At 41.7% G+C, this 27,360-nt stretch overlaps 1 protein-coding gene and 2 long non-coding RNA genes across 5 annotated transcripts in view; 1 reads left to right on the top strand and 2 right to left on the bottom strand.

The window, feature by feature from the left end:
* The window catches only part of LOC133474205 (SH2 domain-containing adapter protein F-like), a 167,466-nt gene that overhangs the window by 113,539 nt on the left and 26,567 nt on the right, over nucleotides 1-27,360 (top strand). Inside the window, exons 3-4 of one of the 3 annotated variants that reach the window (XM_061765666.1) lie at nucleotides 12,508-12,726; nucleotides 25,678-25,824. In XM_061765666.1, coding sequence (XP_061621650.1) covers nucleotides 12,508-12,726; nucleotides 25,678-25,824 — 366 coding nt within the window. Of the gene's footprint in view, nucleotides 1-12,507; nucleotides 12,727-14,922; nucleotides 15,022-25,677; nucleotides 25,825-27,360 lie in introns of all 3 variants that reach the window. The other 2 variants (XM_061765667.1, XM_061765668.1) reach the window with 2 other exon arrangements.
* LOC133474208 (uncharacterized) lies at nucleotides 3,588-6,098 on the bottom strand. The gene is made up of 3 exons (XR_009787409.1): nucleotides 5,857-6,098; nucleotides 5,162-5,345; nucleotides 3,588-4,057 (listed from the first exon to the last, which is right to left on the bottom strand). It is a non-coding gene; the product is annotated as an uncharacterized LOC133474208 (long non-coding RNA).
* Nucleotides 9,243-25,650, bottom strand: LOC133474207 (uncharacterized). Its single transcript, XR_009787408.1, has 3 exons — nucleotides 23,845-25,650; nucleotides 12,485-12,685; nucleotides 9,243-9,540 (listed from the first exon to the last, which is right to left on the bottom strand). It is a non-coding gene; the product is annotated as an uncharacterized LOC133474207 (long non-coding RNA).

Here is a 27,360-nt window from a genome sequence, read left to right on the forward strand (position 1 = left end):
GAAACCGGAGTGCCCGGAGAAAACCCACGCAGGCACGGAGAGAACATGCAAACTCCACACAGGCGAGGCCAGGGATTGAACCCCGGTCCTCAGAACTGTGAGGCAGATGCTCTAACCAGTCGTGCCGCCCCTTGTGACAACAGTACCTGCTAATTCCAGTTCTTTTTGAAGCTCTCCACAGGTGGCCCTTGGCCATTGGACAACTCTTTTGATCATTTTCTGAGCCGCTTCTCCTCACTAGGGTCGCGGGCGTGCTGGAGCCTATCCCAGCTATCATCGGGCAGGAGGCGGGGTACACCCTGAACTGGTTGCCAGCCAATCGCAGGGCACATACAAACAAACAACCATTCGCACTCACATTTAGACCTACAGACAATTTAGAGTTGGCAATGAACCTACCATGCATGTTTTTGCGATGTGGGAGGAAACTGGCGTACCCGGAGAAAACCCACGCAAGCACGGGGAGAACATGCAAACTCCACACAGGCGGGGCTGGTGATTGAACCCCGGTCCTCAGAACTGTGAGGCAGACGTTCTAACCAGTCGTCCACCGTGCCGCCCAGTATACAGTGTTTAGTGAGAAAAATGTTGATGTGTTAAATACTTATTTCAGCTGCTGTTTATGAATGAATAACATTGAAACAATGTTTGATTACAATTTATGTCAAATCAAATAAAACAACTTTTAAAAATGACTACGATGTAGAAATATAGAGAAACATCAAGAAATGGGACATAAACATGGATGCACACAACATTGTGGCACGACCACGTCATACTCTACTGGAATGCTCATTGTCGTTAAAGATCATCTTTAATACTGCTCAGGGAATTGGTTTCCAACACCCAGCAAGACTTCACACTTAACTCACATGGTTAACATGCCATGGTAGGGGCTGCTGTTTTGATTAGCAAGGGAGATAAAAAATCTCAGCAAGTACATGTTTTTCATCCTGATGGAAAAAAGGGGCCTTCAATTTGAGACCCAAATGGGGTATCGTGTCTATTAAGTAAAAGTGAAATTGAATAGACAATCTAAAAAAGGCTTATTTAAGAAAAATTGAGAGAAGGGTTGGATGGATGGATGAATAGACATACATTAGGCAGATAAATGTGTGGATGGATGATAACTGGATAGATGAATGGGTCAACTATGTGGATGGACTGGGTAGATGATGGATGGTGATACAGGAGAGATACAGACAAACAGACTTGACATGCCTTCACAGTTAAGGCTCATGGTCCAAGGTAAGAGGGTTGAAGTGACCCTATCATCACTAATGGGCTGTTGACCCCCATTGGGAAGAGGCCATTCCGTGACAATTCTTCACGTCCTACGTCCACGTGTCACGAGCCTGCCCTTTGCCCCCGGCCCCCTTCCTTCGTGACCACACATGCAGCTTTCCGCATCACCAAACATGCCGTTGACTGACACAGGCGACTTTTGCTTGCCTTTTTGTCTCACTCCCTTTAATTCCCCAGCTTTCGCTCCCACGTTCCGGTGCTCGGTCGGCTTCCTCCAGTGCGAGCTGAACTCCGGGTGCACTCTGGGTCTAATCCGTGGCTCTTCTGATCTGCGCCGGAGGAACAATAGCCAGATGCAGAAAATAGCTCGGCTTCAGCATGTCACTGCTCCACATGAAGTCGTGCCTTCAGCGTGTCCTGTTACAGTATTAGAATTGCATCCTAATAGGATTTTTGTTTGCAGTGACAAGTGCAATTAATAGTAGCGACTCATGTCCCAAAAAGTGGCATCATTTAGGTTTACAGTTTAGTACAGTTAAATACTACACTATTTAAAATAGTTCATTTAAATAATAATAGAGTACTAATTGTCATGGTTTCTCATGTAAAAATAGGAAATTACTGCTACAAATACACTACTCAGTGGGCCGCATTAAAGACCGGAGCTGGCCATATACTTTGCCCATCCCTGATCTAACAAATTAATGCCACATGTGGAGTGCGTTTTGATCTACGGCTTATAATTTGTCCAAGATTTGCGAGTTACCTGTGCCCTGGTGTGTGTGGGTGTGTGTCCCGGCAGTATTCCATAGCAATCTCCACATTCATCTTTTCCATTAACCAGCCTTCACCTCGCTCTTAATGAGCTGTGATTGCGCCCGCGTACCGGCCAAGATGGATGCCCAAAGTGGACGTGGGGAATTTGCATGAGTGAGGCATTGCCTGAGCTGGATTAAATCACACACACAAGCAAATTCCCTCAGTGTTGTATTATCTCCACTTTGACAGCCAGTCCGCTTAATTAGTCATTACACCATGCCAGACGCTCACTCCCAATCATGTTTAATGACAGCAAACACACAATTTGTTCCTTAGAACATCTGTCGAAGGACCCAAGCACGCATCTTTATTTAGGAGTGTTTTTAGGGAATGATAGGTAGGGTTGAGCATCGAGAATTGAGAACCGATTGCAACTGGAACTAACCTTACGGTTCTCCCGGAATCGTGTAGAATTGAAAAATTTCAGTTCCCAGTTTCGATGCCTAGTCCTCCAGCCGCGAAGCAGAAGTGGTGAAAACAACAAAGAAGCTGCGTAAACCAACGAAGAAGAACGCGCACGAGACGTGCTTGTGCACGATGACGTGCTTCTGCCCAATGGCGGCGGCGAACAAAACTGTGTCTTAACTTTGTTAAAATTAATGACCAGTCACATCAGTGCAACACTTGGAATAAGATTACATTGTGCAAAGGAGGCTTTCACGATGTGTAGCGTCTGACGCCCTCCGAGCCTCAGCCTACACTGCGGGGAGCTTCACTGAAGTCAACTCTCAGTCAATTGGGTGAGTGAAACAATAAAATACGTCTATGCCAACATTGAGACAGCTAACAAGGTAAACGGTTGCTTGCACTTTTTTAGCATTTATTTTAGTCTTCAAACCAACGTAAGCGCAGATGACCAAAAAAAAAAAAAAAAAAAAGCTTAATTTAACATTGGGCTAAAATTTCACCGTAGCAACTTTACATCATTATGAATTGGGACAAAATTCACATAAACATTGTCTCAAAATAGTAAATGTATCACAAACACTAACCTTGTGCCTCATCGGTGGGTAGGGAAAGGAATCAGCGTTTTATCGCATTTGGTTCCATCCATTAAAAATAAATAAATAGAAATCACCGGTGCCATGTGAAGTTACTTTTTGTGCCAAAATGCTGAGTTCCGTGCGTACCCTTCAAAATAAAAGGCTACAAGCTTAAAACAGGAAGTCAAGTTAAAACTTGCACATATAAACCAGTTGGCGTGATGAAACGGTCCCAAATAACTATTTTAACAATGCTATATTTAACTTTTTGCTGAAACATTAATGAATGAATATTAAGTCAATTGGGTTAGTTCCACACACATGGCCTTTTAGTTCATAGGTTTGATATTGATACTGGTTATAAAGAAACAAATGCTCATTTTACCCTATGCTGCGGGCTGCTAATAAATGACTTTTATTTAAACCGTGCAAAGGTTGTTGTTGTTTTTTTTATACACAAGACTTATCGTTCGATAAATAAAATGGAGGTGATCATTTTTTCCAGACTCGATAAATTCTCATTGTCGTGGTACCCCGGCATGCGGCCCACACAGCGAGCTGACTGTGAGTTAGACGGCTTCACTGCAAAGTGGCCTGCTACTATAGTGGCTAGGGTAGTACATATTAGCCGCTAGTGGGCTTGTGGACCGGCGTTGGCGCCGTCCAATACGCCACAGCCTTGCTTCATGCGTAGATCAACAGAACAGAGACACTTAATTCAACCACTTGTTATGTTTACTAGCCACGAGCTATGGAACTAGTGAGCGAAGGAGCTAAACAGCTCGCTCAACCTCGGCGAAGTCGTTTAAAACAGCAGCGCCTCGCTCGGAGTTGTTGTGTTTGTTAGTCCCCACATAACACACATACACACACACGGGAAAGTTAACTGTTTATTAACCATAAACACAGTGGCACACATTGTTCAGCCAGCAGTTGACTACAGCGAACATATTTGATTGACAGGTGAAGGGTTTGTCTCCAGCACCTCCAGTGAACACGCCCACACAGTCCTGCAGATCAAGGAAGAGCCTTATTTTTCATGATTTCAGAGCCTTATTTTACATGTTGATTTTTTTTTTTTTTTAACTCAATAAAATTTGGCAGACCTTTTAAAAACACTTTTGCCTGTGGTGTGTCAAATTTACAAGACATTTTTCTGGCCTCTTTAGTGGTTAATGACTCTCTATCTGGGCTCTACACTTGGTCGCACCCTTCTTTAAGGAAGAACCGCATGAGATTCACAGTGACCCGAGATATGACATTTGCAAAATATTTTACTGTGAACAAGATGTTTGTCTGCAACTAGCAGTGGCAGAAAAAAAAAAAAGGCTTTACTTTTGTTTGATCATTTGTTTGACTCAGAGGGGCCAACAGCCAGCTCTTATAGTGAGGGCTTTTAACCATCTTCCCCTGGGAAAGCCACTTAATTTTGCACATTACCAAAACCATATGATTGATATACATTTCAAAACAATTGCATACATGTGGAGACCAGTATTTGTTTAGGGGGGCTGGAGATCAGTTTTAGGGAGGCTACGACAATAAACCTTCACCATAAACACATACTATCAAATATATTTGGGATGGCTTGTCTGGCTGTCTAAGATAATTATTTGTCTTCATTTCAATGCCAATGTTCAATATTCTTTAGAATTAAAACTTAATTGTTCTTAAAAAGGTTGTACTTAAATTATTATGCTCTAATATCATTATATCAGTGGCATACAATACAACAACAATACTATCGTTTATTGTGATAATTTTTGGGAAAATATGTCATTCTAAAAATGTTCTTATCTTGACAGGCCTACTCAAGACTATTAAAAATTTTAAAATGTTACTTAAACATAGCCTGTACAGTTAATAGAGATGCTTATATTTGAATAAGAGTGTTTACTATGAGCTGTGTTGTCTTCATATCGCAGTTTTATTTGTAACAGTTTACATAATACTGAGCCCTTAAGCCTTCCAAACAGAGCTTTTTCCCTAATGAGGATGGAAGAGTTGTGTTCAAGGGCTGTTGTGCAAAGAAGCTTCCCTCACATCATTACTTCTGACTCACTGTCACAGTGTGTTTCTGTTGTTTATAGCTACCGACTGTGTGTAACACTCACTTGTCTGTCTGGCTTTATCTATTGACTGCCTTTCTTTGTCTTCCATCCCCAAGGCCTACGTTCTTCTTCTTCCTCTTCTTCTTCTTCTCCTTCTCTGTCACTTTGTCTGGCTCACTTCCGTCATCACTTTGTGCTCCGTTGTCTCCTCCGGCTTGTTCTCCACCCCACAAGTCAGGGAATGAATCTATGTGCATGTCGTTGTCTTGTGAATGGAATTGTTCATGAGCGTCTCCCCTCAAGGCCCTCTGGGGGAACCGTAAACTGACACACAATTGTGTATAAAACAAAACACACTCACACACACATGCCCACAAAAACCACAACTTCAAGGTTGAAGAGAATTGACCATTTTCTCCATTGTTACCATTAACAATCACGCAAGTGTAAAAAGAGGATACTGTAAGTTAAATGTTGGAAGACCAAAAACAACCTTGGACAACAAGTGGCAAGACAAATTGGGAGCTAGCCAGTCAGTGATTAGGAAGCTAGCAGCTGGCTTAGGCTAGCGGCAGCTAATGTTGACGGTCGATGTTCATGGTTTGTGTGTGACATTTGAGGTATATGTCGGTTGTGATCGGCATTCAAATTTTGGTGTCTATGCCGGTTGACTAGCTTTTTTTTTTTTTTTTTTTTTACATTGACTGTGACTCAAGAGTTAATGTAATATAAAATGTTAAAACAACAAAACACTTTACCTTTGTGTTGAGGCGAATCTGAGCTAGCCAGTCGACAGTTATCAAGCTGGCAACTAGCTCAAGCTAACAGTTTTCAATGGGATAAAGTGGGACCATGTGGTAGACAAAAAAAGACACACACACACTTTCTTTGTACAGACAGACCATTAGCAAACATCAATAGCAACACCCACTTATGATTTCATTAGCAAGGCACCCTTGCAGCAAAAAATAAAATGTGTAGAATTTTTCTGCAGGCTTTGACTGGGAAAATAATAGCACCACCAGGTTGAAAATTTAAAAATAAACAATTGAAAAGCAGTCATGCAAAAATAAAATCTTAACGTTAAGATTTAAAAAATGACATTTTCAATGGTTTTCAATTGGTTGCTAGGAACAAATGTGTTAAATTCTGTGTGGTTTGCCATTTAGGCTCTTAAGGAAAAGAGTTAACAATTTTTTTGAATGAATACCCTCTCCCTAAATCAGTCCATATTCATCCACAGCCAAAATCTCGACATGGTGTCCATTGACAGCACTGTTCATCCACGGCTGTCGAAAAGCCGTTAGTATTCTGGGGGTGCACGCCGCCTCACGGGTCTACTCACCAAGCGGAAAGACAGTCAACAGCAAGGCCGCCGCGGGTCAGGGAGCAAGCACCTTTCCTTGTCAGCCGTGTGCCTGACTAACACCTTACGTGCCATCATATAACTCCCACCTCAGCTGCTATGCTGGACTATCACACCAAGTTGATAACTAGATGTTACTTACATGCCCTTCAGCTACGTAGGACTGTGTGTTCACATCTTAATTACAAAAGTTTTAGTCAGCATTCACACAGCGTTTTAGGAGACTTACTTAGGGCTTTGATATTAATGTGCATCTGGCAGCAATTGAATGTATTATCAGTTAATTCAGGGCGACGTTACCATCCACGCAATTGGTGTATTTTCATACCCATCAGAGCATTAAAAAGCCAATTGAAATATTAGTAGTATATTTTTTTCTGTACAAACAGAAACACAGTCTCTCACTAAAGTGAGTACACACTGACATTGTATTTTATTACATATTTTCATGGGACATCACTGAAGAAATTAAACTTTTCTAGAATGTAAAGCAGTCAGTATGTAGCTTGTATAACAGTGTGAATTTATTGTAATGTATTAATAATAGTAATAATAATTTATTTATTTGTAACTCAACACACAGCCATTAATGTCTAAACCACTGGCAACAAAAGTGAATATACTCCTAAGTGAACATAGGTGTCACCTTGGTCCCATCCATCCATTCCACAAATGCAAAATGTGAACAGCATGATAAAGAGGACTGTTTAAATACCAACTGACAAATCTAACTGAACCAGGAAATGTATTTGTCGATTCCTGGATCAAACACCAGTTGTGAGTTTTGCCATTCAGCTCCTACTTAGAGAGCAGCAAAATTTGCAAAAAAGTTCTGAAACATTAAACAGTTGGAAATGCACATTCAAAAGTTTAAAGAGAGACATTTACAAAGGAAAATTGCGCTTTTTTGTGTGTATGTGTGAAAATGGAAAATGAAGTTTGAGACATCTGATTTAACATAGGCCTTAAAATGAGTTCAGTTTTTACTCTAACTTTAATTATTTATCTTTAAATTCTTAGTAGCCCACAATTTAAGTATTAATCTTGGGCTAAGTGCAATATAACGTTTTCACTTCTGTTTTGCGATTGACGGGCGACTAGTCCATGTTGTACCCTGCCTCTCGCCAAAAGTCATCTGGGATAGGCTCCAATTCAGTGCAAGTGCTATAGAAAATGGATGGATGAAGGAATGGAGACTGTGATGTCGCATACTTATTCAAATATTCCTTACTTTAAGCTTAATTACCTACACTAATCAATAATCAAATTGAATTGTACCACTATTTATGATTAAATTACCCGAGTACCTCAATGCATGGATGTAGACGATTGTGACGTATCCTATCAGGCCTCCTCCAGTTGTTTATGATACCGTGTACATTGGCAGAAACAATAATAAATACAGTAGCTATAATATAACATTTAGGGAGGAGGGGAGTCTAGTTGTGGTAGGCAATGAAAACCCTTGATACATCTGACTGGCTTTGGCTTTTTGCTCACATTCTGGTGACTGCTTTTTATCGTGTGTGTAAATGGTTTAAAGGTTGAATGGAGTTAGCTGTGCTGTTGCCCCCACCGCTCCACCCCTCGTACAAACTACTCCTTTCTGTGGCATTTAACAGATGCTTGTGGTCACTGCTGCTGCAGCTCTAATGAAGCACAATTTCTTCACTTTTAAAACACTTGCAGCACTCAACAACTTTCCGACTGACTAATCAGAATTTAGCCGCAGTGCTCCCATCTTGCTTTTTAAAGAACCAGTAAGGTTTGAACAAGTAGAAGAGTATATGCAGCATCTGGACAGGAAGTGGGGCTTCCTGCTGGGGGGGGGGGGGGGTAGATTAAGGTGGGGGTGCACATGGGCACTTACCTTAAACACAGAGGTCAAACACTACGGCTGTGTTGCAACATGCAAGTCGTTCTATGTCATGCCAGTCACTGTAATTTTCTTAGACAGATGTGTCCCCACCCAGCTCTCCACAATCAAGCCTCAACATGAGCTAGTACAGAAGGACGGAAGGAAGCCAGCATGGAAGGAATTGGATCCATTATCCTTCCTTTTTTTATTTTTATTTTTTTATTCCACTTCTCATTAGGGTCGAGGGTGGGCCGGAGCCTATAGGCCTTTTCACACTGCACAGAGCTTGAAAACCCTATTCATTGTCTATGTGGTGATGAGGCAAACCGACGGAACAGCGTGCCGGGTGGGATATGGCCGCTGCGGCAGTGCTGTGCAGTGCGGTGAAGCAGGCTATAGTGAAAAAGTATGGGGAAAAACTCTAAGCAGTCTCAAAATAGCTGGAACTTACAAATGAGCCTAAAATCTTCTAGATCCTGCTGTGACTTTAATGCTTGGATAAACTTATTCCTTATTTCTTACTTCCGCTCGTCATCTCGTCCTACTCTTCCTCAGTAAAAGTAAAGCTTTTCGTTGTAACGCTGACAAAACCATATTCATAAATCCTATTTCCTGTTCAAACAAGTGGGAAGAAGCACCATTTCTTGTTTGATTGCTTGGCTACCAGCAACAAATATGGAAAGCTTGAGCTAGGCCGCCGTCCTCCCTGTGCCCTACCCTCCGGTGAATGCCACGCAAAACAAATGTCGTGTGAAATCCCTGTATCACAGCTCGCACTTTGGCAAAAGGATGGACACGCCCTACACTGGTTGCCAGCCAATGGCAGGCCACATATAGACAAAAACAACCATTCACACTCACATTCAGGCCTAAGGACAATGTACAGTCTTCAAATTTGGGAATGTGGTAAGAAGAAGAAGAAGAAGAAGAACCATCTTTTATTGTCATGAACATGCATGCATGCACACGAAATTTGTTCTCTGCATTTAACCCATCACAGTGAAGACATACACATGTTAGTGGAACACACTGGAGCAGGGGGCAGCTGAAGCGCCCGGGGAGCATTTCGGGGTATCAGTGTCTTGCTCAAGGACACCACAGCCATGAGTCCGGGGGATGTTGGCGGATGGTCCAGTCGGGGTCTTGAACCTAGGTCCCCCACGGTGGCAGGCGATGATCTTAACCATTGGGCCATGGCTGCCCAGGAAGATGGACTACCTGGGGAAAAAAAAAACAACACAAAATTACAGGGAGAACTGGCAAACTCCACAATGAGATGCTCTATCAGAAACTCAGACTGATCTGGTTTGGTTTAATATTTTCAAGACAAATACAGTAAATTCCTCCCTTTTTAAATTTGGGAACAGAAAAAACTGTTTTTAAGTATAATTATCTCAGTGCACGGACGCTATCATTCACACGCGGACTCAAATCTTCTAACTGTGAGACAGATGTGCGGACAATTACATTGCAAAAACTGGGATGTCTACTCATCATCCGCCCTGGACTATCACGATACCAAAGGGTAAAACCAGGGTTTTTCAAAAACTAAAAATAACCCCTGATAGAAAAAAGGTTTCCCACCCGTGGATGAAAAGATGCCTTTGCTACTCTCTTCCTATTTGCTCCTCTGTTGAAGGGGTTAGACCTCAGGATGTGGTAATACCGCGGATATTACCAGCAAGATCAAAGAGTGTGAGTGTGCCTAATGTGGACTTATGCCATGGACACGGATCCAGGCAGCTTCACTTCACCTCCACCGCCCCATTAGGCTCCCAAACGCATCGCTCGTTTTTGTCCGCAAGAGCTCCCACCGGGCTAAGAGGCAATTATGCAGCAGTGGCGGCGTAATATTTCATTCCCTTCACATGGTGGACGCTAACGGCTTCATGAAGAATAGGAGGGCAGTCGCAGAAAATGGGAGCTCTCAAGGGCATGGTGGTTCATTAGGAGTGTCGCTTTACAGAGGGATGAAAAGATGGGAGTTCGTCCTGCTTTAGGTCAGGTGGAGTTGAGGAGATTCACAACATATAGTAGATGTCATGGCATTTTCAAATGGCACCAGAAGGATCCACCTAATTTTGGCGCATCAAATGCAACATTTTTTCCCCTGCCACCTATACAGCAGATTATTTTGTCTGTTTTCTGTTTGATTTGTTTTTCTAATTTTTGCAGTCTCTGTTAAAAATGCGATGTCAAATGTCCACTCATTGTCCTCCAGCAGCAAAGTATACTTGCATGAACTCTTTGATTTCTCTCAAAAGTGGAACAAAAAAAAAGGAACAAAATGTGTCCCCTGCTGAGCCATCGGATTTCTGTGTGAAGTAACAGGTCATCATTTAACTCACTGACTTTTTCAGCTTGTAGTGCACTACCCAGTGGGTAGTTAGCATGGAAGCTTGTGTGGCATGTTCTGAAATGTATCTCCACATAGTGCCACTGTGGCCTTGCTCCACAAATGAGAGACGCAGAATTTTTTCACAGTGGTAAAAATATAAGTCGTCCTCCCATTCACTGTGAAATTTATGTTTTCGTTCTTTTGTCTGACATGTATTTGGGGGGTTAATCATCTCAACGTTGTTGTGCCTACTAGCTTCTCTCCACAAACGCTGTGGTTTGATCACGTCCTACAATATGACCTTTGAACTCGACTGTTTTTTGTTGTTGTTTTTTTTGTGGTCCTATAATATTGTCATTTCCAACTTTAAACCAGTTTAAAAAGAATAGCAACAAAAATGCTAGAGTCAGCACACTGTTACGTGGGTGTTTTTTTTGGTTTTAGAATAGCAACACGAAAAAATTAGGAATCACACCGGTGAACTATTTTTAGAGCAGGCTCGTGGGCGACTCATAGGGTTGTGACCCCTGTTCTAAATTTTTAATAGGTGTGGATGTGAGTGAAAATGCTTGTTTGTCTACGTGCCCCGTGAGTGACTGCCGATCTGTCCAGTGTGTCTGTCAGCTGGGATAGGCCGAGGACAATCGGTTAAAGAAGATGGATTGGATTGCAGCTGAGTTTTGTTAATTTCTGTACTGTCTTCTCTGCTGAACAGAAGGCTACGGCAGCCATACAATTCTCAGTTAATGATTATTTGCTAAAAACAATAAAGTTTATCAGTTTGAACATTAAATATCTTGTCTTTGTAGTGTATTCAATTCAATATAGGTTGAACATGATTTGCAAATCATTGTATTCTGTTTTTATTTATGTTTAACACAATGTCCCAACTTCATTGTACTTGGGGTTGTACATATTTGTGGGAACTTGGATGGACACCACTTTTCCATGACTCTGAACAGGTTAAGTGGTATGAAAATGGCCACACAGACAAGAACTTGTCCCACCAACTGCTGAAAACAGCAGTTTAACCGTAACGATACATACAATTTTTCCTAAAATATTAGCCATCATTCTAATAGATGCCATGAATAATCTTTTCAAGACAAATACAGTAAATTCCTCCCTTTTTAAATTCGGGAACAGAAAAAAATGTTTTTAAGTATAATTATCACGGACCCTATCATTCACACGCGGACATTAAAGGGTTAACTGCTGAAATAGATTGCGAACAAAAACAGCAGCACTTGCCAAAGCATATAAACGGTCTCTTAGATAAATCCATGTGGATACTTTCCAGATGTTTGAAATTGTGCAGTTTCAGAGATTATTTTACTGATGATGATATTTAATGAGGTTTTAATGACGAGTGTGGGCTCTCCATGGTGTTGTGTTTGTTCCTGAAAGCTACGCAACATTTTTTCCACCCCGTCTGCTTCTAGGCTTGCTGTTCCTATTAACCTTTTCCTAATTAGTCCTTTTTATTTTGTTTTAAAACCCACCTTCATTTTACATGAACTTTCATATGTAACATTGTTGAGAATTATTTCAAAATGTATTTGTACAAATAAGGCCTCCCCATATTAGTTACATAAAAGAGGCTCTTTGGAATTGAAAGATCACTACAGACAAGCTGATAGACAGTGGCACGTTCTTTTTATAACTCAAAGACAATGTACATGGCTTCTGCTACTGTTTGTTGGCACATGTGAGTGGTTTGCATATCACTCTAAATGTGAACCTGTAGAGAAGTCCAAAAATATTAAACCAAACCAGACCAAACATCATAAAGTTTTATATCAGAACAAGAACAATAATAGCCACTCTTTTCTTTTCCTGGTCTTTAGAAATCCGATCCAGCGGTCGCGGGTCGAAGGACGGCAGCACCAAGCAACTTCCCCTGTACGACACCCCGTACGAGCCCACCGAGAACGGCGGAGACTCAGACCCCGAACGCTCTCGCTGCCCCCGAGAGAGTCGACTGCCTCAGGACGACGAGCGACCGCCCGAAGAGTATGACCAGCCCTGGGAGTGGAAGAAGGAAAGGATTTCCAAAGCCTTTGCAGGTATATGTCAGATGAGATTTATGTTTTGAGGTTGCTGGCAAAGTGCCTCCAACAACACGATGATGTATGTGATGTTGCAAAATGTCTATAAAACAAGGCAGAAGGTAGTCAGGTGGCATACCTAAATGCATAAATCATCTTGATTGAATAGTACTTCCTTAAAGCTGTCTTTTCCACCAAGCAGTACAGTTCGCTACTGCCCAGATATTTTTACTTTTTTATTGTGAAAAATAAAATAGCATATATGGACAAAATGCAGTCAGTTGAGTGGTCAACAGAGAATCGCCACTTAACAGGAACATAATGGGATGAACTCTAACATGCATTTTTAAGAGAGAGGTTATTTTCTTTTTCTTTTTTTTTTTTCTTGTGGGAGCATATCATTGTCAAATTCTTTTAAATAGCATACTAATTTTTGGCAGGCGGCACGGTGGACGACTGGTTAGCACATCCGCCTCACAGTTCTGAGGCCCTCGCCTATGTGGAGTTTGCATGCTCTCCCCGTGCCCGCGTGGGTTTTCTCCGGGGACTCTGGTTTCCTTCCACAACCCAAAAACATGCATGGTAGGTTAATTGAAGACTCTAAATTGCCCGTAGGTATGAATGTGAGCGTGAATGGTTGTTTGTTTATATGTGCCCTGCGATTGGCTGGCAACCAATTCAGGGTGTTGCCCGCCTCCTGCTCGCAGTTAGCTGGACTAGGCTCCAGCATACCCGCGATGCTAGTGAGGATAAGCGGTGTAGAAGATGGATGGCTGGATGGATGGATCGATACAAGTTTTTGGCATTCTCACACAGTATTATCTTATATGTGGCTCAGTAGGTAGAGCAGGTCGTGTCACTGGTTCGAATCCTGGCTACGACTGTCCGCATGTCGAAGTGTCCTTGGGCAAGACACTGAACCCTAATTTGATCCCAGTGGTCCTGGCAGCACCATGCGTGGCAGCAGTCACCCATTGGTGTATGAATGTGTGTGTGAGTGGGTGAATGTGAGGCTTTGTACAGCGCTTTGGGCACTGTGATGGTGTGTGATGCTATATAAGTGCAGTCCATTTACCATTTTACCATCTTGATGAAATGCAATTTGTTGATTACTTGACAGCGAATCATCACTTCAAGAAGAGGAATAAGAAGAACTCAAACATACGTTTTTAAGATGAAAGTTAATCTAAAATGATTTTTTTTTCCATCATCAAAAGCCATAAAACAGTATGGCGGTTTTTTGTATTCTCTCTTCAGTATTATGTATCTAAAGGGTGGCTGAGGTCCACTAATTCATCAACAGAGAAACGTCACTTTGTAACTTAGTATGGAAAGAATTTTAACATGTTTTTTTTCACAAAATCAAGATTGTCAGCAATGAATTTTTGGTTATTCGTATGACAAAAGTCATAAAATAGTAAACACTTTTTTTGTAATCTCACTCACTATTACGGATGGTATTTTAAGAGTAGACACAATGCGAGATTGGTTAACAGCGAATCATCACTCAGGTTTGAATTCAAGAATGAGCTTTTTCTTTACTTATTACCCAGGCTAGCAAAGTTAGCATGTGTTAACTCGCGAGCCTTGGGTAAGCTCATGTGCTAACTTGGCATGGAAGGACAGCAAAGGATGATAAGATGTTCTGAACTCCTGCTTCCATGTCATATTGAGTAGAGTAATGCTTCCCAGAGTAGTTGCCATATAGCGTGGATGTGGGCCTTAGCTGACGTCATGGAGTCTGTCTTTAGACAGCAAAGTATTTGCCTGGATACACTAACCTCAACTGAGGAACAATTCCAATCGACAAAAATCTTAATCAATTAATCGACCAATCGATTTGTACGGCCATCAAAAGTGAACTGGACTGTACCACTTGGTGGAAACGTAATTTTCTCTGTTGCTTCACTAACACTAGCATCTGTTCTTCCTACTTTAACCCACTCCCTATCTCTTTTCTAATCAGCTGCCATCCTGTTTATTCGCAGGTGTTCGTCCTTCTGCTGTTTTCCCTTTTAAACAGAGGGCGTGGATATACATACTGTATTTGTTTATATAGGCAGGTGCATGTAAGGCCAGGATGGCTAAGGCAGCCATAACATCAAAACAGGGCTGTTCTAGACAAATAAATATGCACCAAAAACATTATATCATATTTAATCAGCCCGACATATATATGTGTATATATATGTTCTTTTCTGTATCCTTGAACAGCTCTGCTTTGTTATGACTGCATTAGCTACGAGGGCTCTGTAAGTGGCACTGGATCAGTTCCCCACAGAAGAAAGGACTGCACTTCTAAATCCCCCACAGGTACCACCACTGTGCGACTGGGCCTCTTTGTCTTTGTATTTGTGTGTTATGTGTGCGTGTGTGTGTGTGCGTGTGTTTTAATATGATGTTTTAACCATAAATCATGCGCTCAATTTGGGATTCATGCAGGGGGAAAATGCCCTCAGGTTATGGTCTTTTGATTAATAGGATGAGAAAAGGTCGGCCTCTTGAAGTGAAAATCAGCTGGCTTAGAAGGTGTGCGCCGCTGGAATTACATTAGAAGCGGGAGCGCGAAGGCAACAAGTGTGGAAAATATTGCCATATTTATTGAGAATCATATCATATTCTATTGATTATACCTATTTGAAGGCAAAACTTTAAAGCAGGATTGTTCATCCACGTATGAATGTGTGATTAAGTTTTAATCCCTGCATCCTCATGATGATTTCATTGCTCATGAATAATAGGTGCTTTTTTAAGTGAGGGTTCCCTGGTTTATGACAGAGTTTTGTCCGTATGGTTGCAACATAAGCCATGTTGTACTTAAGTCGGAACGAGCAGTAGTCAATCACTACAATCACATGTGCTAACGAGTAGTGTAGTTGTAATCACAGTGAATATTTGTATGCCAAACAGGCCAGAAATATAAAACAAAGAAATATAAATCAGTAAGTAAAGCTGTAACTCATTGTGATAATGTATTCTTATTGTTGCATGAGCTAGTTCATTGCGTGCCGCTCGCAACCTCCAAACTTTGTCTGTTGGGACCGTCAGAAACCGAGACCCCTATGTATGTTTGAAACAATCAGCTAGTTTATGAGCTTTTAGGTTTTAGGACGGTGTTTGTAAAGAGAAATGTGTGACAATAAACCATAGAACCAGAAATGGATCTTGCTGCGACATTGTAAAGGGTCCGGCTGCTCGGTACAATATGTGAAATTCATTTAAAATTTCAGCCAGCACTGTGAACTACTGGGTGCCATATCTGCCTCACAACCAAGAGCTTGGTCCTGGGTTTGAGTTGGATAGTTTGTATGTCCTCCCTGTACTTATAAAGGCTTTTCTTTGGGTACTCCGGATTCCTCCACTTTTTCAAAAACAATCATGCTAATGTTCATTGACAAGTCTGAATTGTCCATAGGTTGTTGTCTGTATGTGCCCTGCGATTGGCTGGCAACCAGTCCAGGGAGTACCCTGCCTTTTACCCAAAAGTCACTTGGGATAGGCTCCAGCTCACCTGCAACCCAAATGAGGACGAGACTTATAGAAAAATTTTACCCAAGGATTTACGTTAAGTCATAAATATTGGAAAGGTTTAATATTTCCGATTGTCGGCTCGACTGTTTTCTGAGTAGATTGGAGACAAAAAAATCACTCTTCACACCCCACACGGCAGGATAATTCCTCAGGATAATCTTGAAAAGAAGACAATCAGGCCTTTGATGAATTTGATCGGGCCCAAATTGGATTCATTACCGGTATGTGTGTACCTGGATTTATAGACATAAATATAGTACACCCTAATTCTCCTCCATTGTTATTGTTTTGTTCTGATTAATGCGTTTAGTGCAGTGTGGTTTTGTTAGTTCTATGCGGTACTGTATTGAAGGTAAAACCTAACTGCCCAGCCCAACCGTCAATATTTAAAATGGACAATTTTAATAGCATATCATCATACACTCATTTCCATCTTTTTTTTCCCCTCTGGATTCTTCCTCTCGCCTATAGCAAGTCCCTGCAAGACGTCACATCTGAGCGTCTGTTTACTTTTATCATTAACATCATCGACTTGCTTTTCATCATCGCCAGTCCCCCCGTTTTTTTTTTTGTTTTTTTTTACTGCCATTGATGTTGTTTCATTTGTGCTTGCAATTGTCATGAATTTCATTTTGTGATTTTGTAAAAAAAAAAAAAAAAAAGGCTCAGGGCGAGGGTGTTTGATGCATGCGTGCAGATAATAGACTCTCTCTCTCTCTCTCTCTCTCTAAGACACTGACAATGTAACAGGGATACAAAATACAAAATACACCAAGGATGAAGAATTACAATCACTTAACACACTCATAACATTACAGTTGAAATTAACCTTTTTGGGGGGCGGGGTCAGTTCTGTCTCCTGCAAATGAGACACTGCTCACCCCAGCTACCTGTACAGCAGGCCCAGTGGTATTTCTTTACCATGATGACAGTACTGTAGGTCGAGCTGGTTTGTTGTGACTTGTCGAGCCGCTACTTGTTCTCAAGCAGCCCAGGGTCTGAAGAGTAAAGCCGGCCCCCATAATGAGAGTAAAAGCATAATTTCTATTTTTATTCATGGAGGTAGAATCTCATCCTCATGCTGCAAAATTTCCATCCATTCATTTTCTGTAGTGCTAATCCCCATTTGGCTCACTGTTGAGGTGGAGCCTATCCCAGCTGACTGTGGGTACACTCTGGACTGATTACTAGATGATTAAAGGGCACATGTAGACAAACAACCATTTATGCTCACATTCACACATACAGACAATGCAGAGCAGGGGTCACCAAATGTTTTGAGATTGAGAGCTACTTCCAGGGCACTGTTTAATGCAAAGGGCTACCTCTTTGATACACACTTAGGAAATAACAAATTTGTTCAAATTACCTTTCATAAAGGTAATAATGATAGTCACCTACGTGATGACACTGATCATGTTAATGATTTCTCACAATAATTATGAATAATGATTTAACACTGTAGGAAACGTACATAGCAGTATGCAACACTTTATTTCCATGTTGGTGACCCCTGATGAAGGCTATGTTCACACTGCAGGTCGATTCCAATTTTTTGGCCCAATGGAACATGTATCTGATTTTTTTCATGTCGATGTGCACAGTACAATTCCGATTTTTTTCATAGCTGACACAGTCCTCTTTCATATGTGGCTATAAATCAGATATGTATGCGACGCGAGTGCAGTCTGGATGCTCAAAGAACGTGTATCCGACCTGGACGTCATCAAAGGGCGTCACAATTGTTCGACAAAACGGCAACGGTGGACGAAGCAGCAGAAAACAGTCAGTGGTGAAAAGAAGATGCTTTAGAACTGATACATATAAGAAAATGTTGGCTCTGGTTGCACAAAACCGTAGAATCGCCACAAATGTGTCATGACGAGACCTACGCGAGGCGCCGTAGTTACTTATGTCAACACGGCGCCTTGTGTTTGCGCACATGCGCAATGTGACGTCCTGTTTTGTGCGCATGCGTGTAACGTCGCGGATGCGTTCGTCTACAGTAGAAGTCACATTTGTTTTTTTAATGTAATGACTACATAAAAAGATCGGATTTAACAAAAAATCCAAATTGGGCATCATGCCCTGCAGTGTGAACATAGCCTTAGAGTCTTCACTGAACATTACATGCATTTTTTTAAACTGCGCGAGGAAGCTGGAGTACCCGGAGAAAACCCACAAAATCACGGGGAAGAACATGCAAACCCCACACTGGAAGGCTGTAGCCAAGATTTGATCCCAGCACCTCAGTTGTGAGGTAGAACAGTACAACTGCATGCTGCTGAATTTCACTTCACAACACAAAAAACCCACAATAACTTGGCTGGACATTCGAGTATGTGATGTTTTTCAGCTGCTAATGTAAACTGTCAGTGCACACTAATCTGTGCATCCAACAACAGTGAAGCTCTGCTGAGCTTTTGGCTTTGATATTATCGTGCTTCTCTATAGACTGGCAGATGGACTCTGGCTGTAGCTTGAAAGTGGCTCTGGATCTTTGCCCAGCATAGCTTCTCTGTCATGGGGGCAGTATCATGTAACGAAGCCAAATTTTATTATATACAGTGGGTAGGGAAAGTATTCAGACCCCCTTAAATTTTTCACTCTTTTTATATTGCAGCCATCTGCGAAAATCATTTATGTTCATTCTTTTCCTCATTAATGTACACACGGCACCCCATATTGACAGAAAAAAACAGAATTTTTGCAGATTTTATTAAAAAAGAAAAACTGAAATATCACACAGCCATAAGTATTCAGACCCTTTGCTCAGTATTTAGTAGAAGCACCCTTTTGAGCTAATACAGCCATGAGTCTTTTGGGGAATTTTGCAACAAGTTTTTCACACCTGGATTTGGGGATCCTCTGCCATTCCTCCTTGCAGATCCTCTCCAGTTCTGTCAGGTTGGATGGTGAACTTTGGTGGACAGCCATTTTCAGGTCTCTCCAGAGATGCTCAATTGGGTTTAAGTCAGGGCTCCGGCTGGGCCATTCAAAAACAGTCACGGAGTTGTTCTGAAGCCACTCCTTTGTTATTTTAGCTGTGTGCTTAGGGTCATTGTGTTGTTGGAAGGTGAACCTTCGGACCAGTCTGAGGTCCTGAGCACTCTAGAGAAGGTTTTCGTCCAGGATATCCCTGTACTTGGCCGCATTCATCTTTCCTTCGATTGCAACCAGTCGTCCTGTCCCTGCAGCTGAAAAACATGATGCTGCCACCACCATGCTTCACTGTTGGGACTCTATTGGACAGGTGATGAGCAGTGCGTAGTTTTCTCCACACATACCATACATTTGACAATATGGGGTGCTGTGTGTACTTTAATGAGGAAAAAAATGGACTTAAATTATTTTAGCAAATGTCTGCAATATAACAGAGTGAAAAATTTAAGGGGGTCTGAATACTTTCCGTACCCACTGTAGTTTAGGGATGTTTGATACCACTACCAGTACTCACCCTTGTACTAGTGGTATCAGCGATACCACTAGTACTTTTGATACATAAAATCTTAATGAACACAATGACAGATAATTGTGACCAAAGACCTAACTTTCTGACGCACATGATGATTTCCCGATGTGTCAAACTACTGGAGCGAAAGACTCACTCGATGTCACATTTTTTTGTTGTAAGTATCAGTGGCTGGTATCGGCAGCTTTCACATGTATCAGTTCTCGCATATCCCTAAAATAGTTATGGTATCACAGTATGGGAAAATTCAGAACCGCTCGCAACAAAAGATTTACTTGTTTTCTTTTATTTCAAACTTGATAGGTGGGCAGTCACTCCAGAGACCCAATTAATTTCCTATAATATGCCCGCCTTTAAGAATATATTCAACTCTCTTATCTCTGCTTCGATAAGAGATGCAGTCATCTCCGTTATGCTGCCTCTCCCTCATTATGTCGCCGTCAAGCAGCACTCACTGACATTTGTTTACTGACACTTCAACTCATATTTAAAGCCCTTGTTACATGTCTCTATTTTATTATGCCAGTGGCAGCCAGGCCATTAAAGATGTCATTTAAAAAAAAAAAGAAAGCTGCATCTTAAAAGTACCTTGATCCATCTTTATGTTTCTAAATGCAGGACATAAAAACTGATGTGAATTGAGTCCAAGCCTCGTAATCTGAGGCTTCGTCCTCTGCCAGGTATTGAAACATGCTTAGAACTGAACATCAAGGAACCTTTCTCCATATCAAGGCCTGAGATGGCTTAATTCGTATTTTTGGGATGTGCAGTGGAAAAAGATCTGACGTCTGCAGCCAGCTTACGATCCGCCGTCAAAAGATGCATCCTGATTTAGTGGCCATTTGGGAGACGCTTCTTTTTAACCATCCGTCGCTATGGATTCCCTCAGAAATTCCTTATCAATGTTGAGGAATGCTTTTGCCAAGCAAAAATGTCAGAGATAGAGATTAATTCAGGACCATAACGGAGGGGTGGGACAAAGCATCAATATCGCAAAGGATATGGAATAAAAATGATATTGTGATGTATCACTCTGTTTAGATACCGTACCAAACACCCATACATGGATGATTAATATTTCTATGTATCATATCGTCATTTGATACAATACTATGTATTGATGTTCCAGCGTGTGGACAAAAGATAGTTGTTTAAATGCATCTTATCATTGTCTGTTACGATACTGTATTGATACACCAGCAGATAGCACTATGTATAGTAGCTTTCTTTGTTACACTAAGCCAACATATGGCCAAAAGATTGATATTTCTATGTAATATGTTCTTTGGTACAACAGCACAGAGAAATCTGGTTTATATGGTTATCAATCATATTGTTGTCTGTTATTACACGGTTTCAATACACCAGCATATCGACAAAAGCTTGTTATCAGTATGTATATCAACACACTAGCAGATAGACACAAAATCGATATCACTACATATTGGAGTGTTTGGTAAAACTCCGTAGCGATTGACTCGTACATGGACAAAATATCACCATCAGTAGCAAAGTAGAATATTGTATCGATACATGACCATATGAACACATTTTATATACCAGTAAACCAATAAATGGACAAAAGACCAATATTGGCTGATAGCTGCATATGGACAAAAGATCAATGATCACATTGTTTGGTATAGCAATGTATCAATACACTCGCAGAGAGACTAAATATCGATATCGGAGCGTATCGTATGCTTTAGTGCACATGTCGAAAACAAGGCCCAGGGGCCAAATCCAGCCAGCCACATCATTTTATGTGGCCCGCGAAAGCAAATCATGTGCATCAACTTCCATGATTCTTGCTAAAAATCTGTACCGAAATTTCAAATTGTCATATGTAATAATTAATGATGTTGCGATATTGACAGCATTTTTTTGGTACCAAAACCTTTTTCCATCCATCCATCCATTTTCTGAGCCGCTTCTCCTCACTAGGGTCGCGGGCGTGCTGGAGCCTATCCCAGCTGTCATCGGGCAGGAGGCGGGGTACACCCTCAACTGGTTGCCAGCCAATCGCAGGGCACATAGAAACAAACAACCATTCGCACTCACAGTCATGCCTACGGGCAATTTAGAGTCTCCAATTAATCCATGTTTTTGGGATGTGGAAGGAAACCGGAGTGCCCGGAGAACACCCACGCAGGTACGGGGAGAACATGCAAACTCCACACAGGCGGGGACGGGGATTGAACCCCGCACCTCAGAACTGTGAGGCTGACGCTCTAACCAGTCGGCCACCGTGCCGCTCAAAACCTTTTTTATAGTTCTTGAATAATAGTTGAATTACTAACTATTAAAACGGATTTTAAAAAATAGTTATCCATCAATTTGCTGTTGTGTGTGTGTGTGTGTGTGTGTGTGTGTGTGTGTGTGTGTGTGTATATATATATACCGCATTTTCACGACCATAAGGCGCACCCTATTATTGGGCGCAGGCATTGTAAAACATACGCTAGCTTAAAACATACGGTAGCATGCATGTACGCTAAAACATACGCTAGCATGCATGCTAGCGTATGTTTTTAAAAAGGCAGCAGGAGCAAAACTGAGTTTGGTTGTACTTTATTGAAACATTTAACAATGTACTCACGTTATTTTTTGATCAATCCTCATTCACAAATCCATCAAAGTCCTCATCTTCTGTATCCGAAATGAACAGCTGGGTAAGTTCTCCATCTAGCATGCCGGGTTCCCTCCCGTACTCGTCGGAGTCAGTCTCGTTGCCGGGGGGCTGTTCATCAATGATGCCGCCGTTTTTCTGCTTCCTCCACTTGCGGACCATGGATTCGTTGATCTTGAATTCTCTCGCGGCTGCTCGATTCCCATGTTCCTCCGCGTAACTGATAGCTTGCAGTTTAAACTGTGCTTCATAAGCGTGTCTCTTCGTAGGTGCCATTTACGGGGGTCCTTAGTCAAATTGATGTTGTTTTCCACAATACACATACCGGCGCTATATACCTACTGGGGGCGTGCCTTTAGCGTCCTCTTTCACGCGCACCCTTCCCCTTTAACGTCCGCATGCTGTCCTCACTCACGTCCATCTTCCTCTATATAAGCAGCGTGTGGCCAGGAAATGCTCCCAGTCAGTCAAGCGGAGCGCTCTTCACACAACATTTACAGATTTTGGAACTCGCATTATAAGGCACCCCGTCCATTTTGGAGAAAGTTTAAGACTTTTAAGTGCACCTTATGGTCGTGAAAATACGGTGTGTGTGTGTGTGTGTGTGTGTATATATATATATATACACACACACACACATATATATATATATATATATATATATATATATATATATATATATATATATAAAATATAATATGATGAGTCACAGTTGTAACGGCCCTCTTACGGAAACCATAACTACGATATGGCCGATACGATATTGTAGTGTTGTTTGGTACAATATACTGTACCAATAAATGGATAGAAGATTAATATTGTCATGTAATATAGCTTGGTATAATATTGCATTGATCCACCAGCATATGGAAAAAAAATATTACTGTGTCATATCGTCTGTTACAATACCACATTGCCTACATCAGCATGAAATATTTGTGCTTTCTTCTGAAATCCAAAGATGTCAATCCATAACTGCCCCCAACACTGAATATCTACACACATTTTATCAACAGTTGTCATTTTTGCAATCTAAAAAATTCTTATAGCTATATTAATTGATTATTTTGCTCATTGACACAGTTAGTGCTCAAAGTCCAATAGTTCTTCCACTACCGAACCACTAACTGTCCTCTATTGTATTTTTGTAGCTAGTGAAGGACGTTACGGCCGCGGGGATATCAATGACTAATGTACTCACCTCCAATTGAATTTTAATAGGCTGTTATAGCACACGTCAAAAACCTTCACAATTTATACAGTCACATTAAATGGGAAAATGAAAGTGTCGCCCCAAAAAAAAATATGATGTGAATGCTATCGTAAAACGGTCGCGCACCGCCTGCTGCCCTCCCACTAGGGTCTGATACCACAATGCCAGACTATTTATCCTTGTTAATGATCAGCCAAGGAGAGTGCAATAACACTGCACATTTGTTTTTCTTTTTTTTAACTATGTAAATTCCCACCCTTTTTGAGCTGTTGGAAGAGTGTGCGGACTTACGCTTTTGGTGAATCGCTCATTTTTGCCATGACCTCAACACGAGCAGCAGCCTCAGTCACACAGTGGCAACAAAAGCCTCTTCTGCTGCCACTGCTGACTGAGGCGCTGATGGATGAGTGGATAGCTGTGGAGTGACCATGATGTATGATATGCGGAACAAATGAGGAAGCCTGCACGGGAGCAGGAGGAAGTGTGCTGGCGTTTTCAATCTGTATAAGCCCTTATACGGTGGCGTGTGCTACTTCCAAACTTTCATTTGCTCCATTTTCAAAACTACATTTACCATTGAGACCAAAGTTTGTATGAGATCTAATTGGGGTGAATGTGGCCCGCAAACTAAAGTGTTTGACACCCCTAAATTGTAGAGAAAATATCTATTGTATCGCTGTTTTTACCTCCACTGTATCGATACATCAGCATATGTAGAAAACACTATATACCGGATAGTTGTTTGGTATGATATTGTGACAATATAGCCATACATAGAGAAAAGATTATCACCATTTATCACACTGCTACAGGTGTGTGCGAGTTGCCTTTATGTATTTTTAATGAATCTTCCCTAGGGCTTAATGATCCGGAAAGTCCTCAAATAAATCATCGATAGGGTTACAGTCCAGCGGTGGAAGGATCCTGACAAAACGCGGTTGTCGTCTTGCTCGGTGAAGGCGAGCTGATAACCTTACAGACGGCCCTCCTTTTTTCAAACGTGTCCCGCCGCCGCTCTTATCTTCAGTCGCACACATTGGCCCACACACACAAAAAGCGTTTTTACCCGCCTCGCAGGCTCCTGCTGGCCAGCCTCCGCCGAACGACTTTCATCACGTCTCCATTCTTTTTTTCATACAAATGGCGCTCTTTCACACAAATGCTCTGAAATGGAGCTCAATTGTATAATGTGATGGATGCTAGCATTGAGAAGCCGTGCACCGGAGGGGGGCAAAAACAGGGGTCTTAGTGTGTATAATTTGCGGCATAAACACGGGCGTCTTGTTTTTGATTATGCATTCATTTGCAATTAGCCGAGTAAATTAAGCGCAGCCAAATGAAATGGCAGCGGCGCAAACAGCCATGTTAATGAAAAACCCTCAAGAAACTAATACCTGCCTTTAAAAATACACCTTATCACAGTAGAACAAATGCAAGGTCAACACAATAAATTAAACGGTTGTCGTTCCACTGAAAAGGGTGGGAGAAGTGAGTTTCAGCTGTTCAAACTTCACATTGCGGTCCCGACATTTTCCCACCTCTGTTACAGCTTTGATACGACCTCCAAAGTTCAAAAATTGCCAGATTCTCCCAATCTGTGTCGATATCCTTAATCCAGAACACCAATACGGTAGGAAGGCAGAAATAAGCAGATTTATATAGGCAGTGTAATATGGGCTAAAGTTTGCGATACTGTTAAGTTTGTAGCCCCTTTCACAGGCAGATTCGCAAAATGGCCACGTTAGAGCTGTAACACAAAATCTGGCATCTATCTGCCTGTGTCTCTGACACAGCAAATGTGGGATATTGCCGCTGCTTTGCAGGGACACGAACACCTTACACCCTGCTAGAGTCCCACCTGTTATGGCTCTTTTACTATTTCCAAAGGCAGGATATTGCCACAACTGTGTGTGCTTTCACACACACTAGCTTCAGTCTTCACAAACTAACTTTTTCATCCTCTTTTCCTTCCTTCTCTATTCCAGCTTCCTGTTGAGTCACAACAGCAATCTCTCTACCTCAACTTGTTAAAAGTTTCACATCGTTTTCTTCTTCCCCTCTTATCTTTTCCCCCCCTTTGTTGTCGTCCATCTCCTCCTTTCCTCCTTCGGGCGACTCTTGCAGTAGAGATTAAAGTGATCAAGGACCTTCCGTGGCCCCCTCCAGTGGGGCAGCTCAACAGCAGCCCTCCCCTGGTGGAGGAGCTGGAGTCGCCCTCGCCGATGGGTCAACCCTCGCCTGGACAAGCCACCAGTGAACAGCACCACCAGGGTGGGTGTTGGTGTTCCACTTGTCCAATGTCTGTCCCACTGAGTTCACCCATCCATCATTTCATCCATTCTTTTACCATATTTCCATTCATCCGCCCTTCTGTTTGTTTTACTTGTGATCAGTATGAAGAGTGACCTGAGATAAATAATTACAGTTTTGGAAAGCCACAGGGCTTTAAAATGATGTGTGTTTTAATGTGGTTTGTTGCAATATTATTTTTAGACCTTGTCAAGCCAAAAACACATGTTTTTGGTCACTGTGCCATCATGTTAGGGCATAGTGACAAAGTCATTACTTATCCATAAAGCCCTCATCGAGAGCGCTGATATGAGATATGAGTCGATGTGGTTTGTTGCAATGTGATTTTTACACCTTTTCAATCCCCCCCAGAAAAGGCCCCTCTGACAGCTACTTCTGTTTGACCCAGTTTTGTATCTACTTTGTCCATATTTGGCTAAGACCGCCCCGTTTACTCTGATTGGTTGCCTCCGTGTAGAAGACCCTTGTGAGAGCACACGTCTGACAGCGCTGGCTCCGCAACGGAAAGAGAAGGCGGACATCTTCGCTAGTGACGTAGATAAGCTTGAGAAATTCTTATGACCTTATTTCAGGCCTCTTGGCAGAAAAACGTGTGGTCGCTCAGAATGCGTGTACGATTTTAATTCATATTTCACGCTTACTGAGGCACCATAGAGCCAATGTTGCATCCCAAATACCAGAAGAAGTTTGTTTGGCAAAATACGGGACCTTTAATGTACGTGGTATGATAGCTAGGAGTAGTATGTTCAGGGATGATTCAAAGTAACTATTGTGGAGTTGGGTGCTATCTTTTGTAAACTCCACACTTTTTCCATCTGGATTACACGTGGCAGAAAATCACTCACTCCAATGCTGAGTTTTAAGTGCTGAAGACTCATTAGTTTTAATGGTGCCCAACTGCCTCCTGACTGCGTAACGCTCACTCTGACCCCCATTTCCTCTTGTCAACATACTTGCCATGCTTCCAGATGGCTCCCCAAATGGCGGCCTCACCGCTTCAGTAGTGGTGAAAGAATCGCATATCTTGTCTTGAATCTTGTCTTTAGCCCTTGACATACCAGTAGTAACTGTCACACAAGTGTAAGGAGAAGTTAGCTAGTCTAATTATAAAGGGGACATGCTGTGGACCCCACTATTCGAGGGGGGGGGGGGGGGGGACAGGTAGTCGCAAAAATATATAATTTTAATAACTTGACTTTGACTTGCACATCCTCATCCCTCTCATATATACTGTGTGTGTATATATATATATATATATATATATATATATATATATATATATATACAGTGTATATACATATATATATATATACAGTGTATATACATATATAATATACACGCATACTGTACACATTCAGACACACAGTCGTGCTAAAAAATATTGGCCCCTGGGGTGCCAATATTTTTGAGCACAACAATAAAAAATGCACATTATGCTGTTCCTGTTTTAGATCAATTAGGGTTACCAAAATTATCTCAATTTGCTAAATGCCAGAA

The sequence above is a fragment of the Phyllopteryx taeniolatus genome, chromosome 2 (genome assembly GCF_024500385.1).
Source record: "Phyllopteryx taeniolatus isolate TA_2022b chromosome 2, UOR_Ptae_1.2, whole genome shotgun sequence".
In the NCBI taxonomy this organism is placed as follows: Eukaryota; Metazoa; Chordata; class Actinopteri; order Syngnathiformes; family Syngnathidae; genus Phyllopteryx; species Phyllopteryx taeniolatus.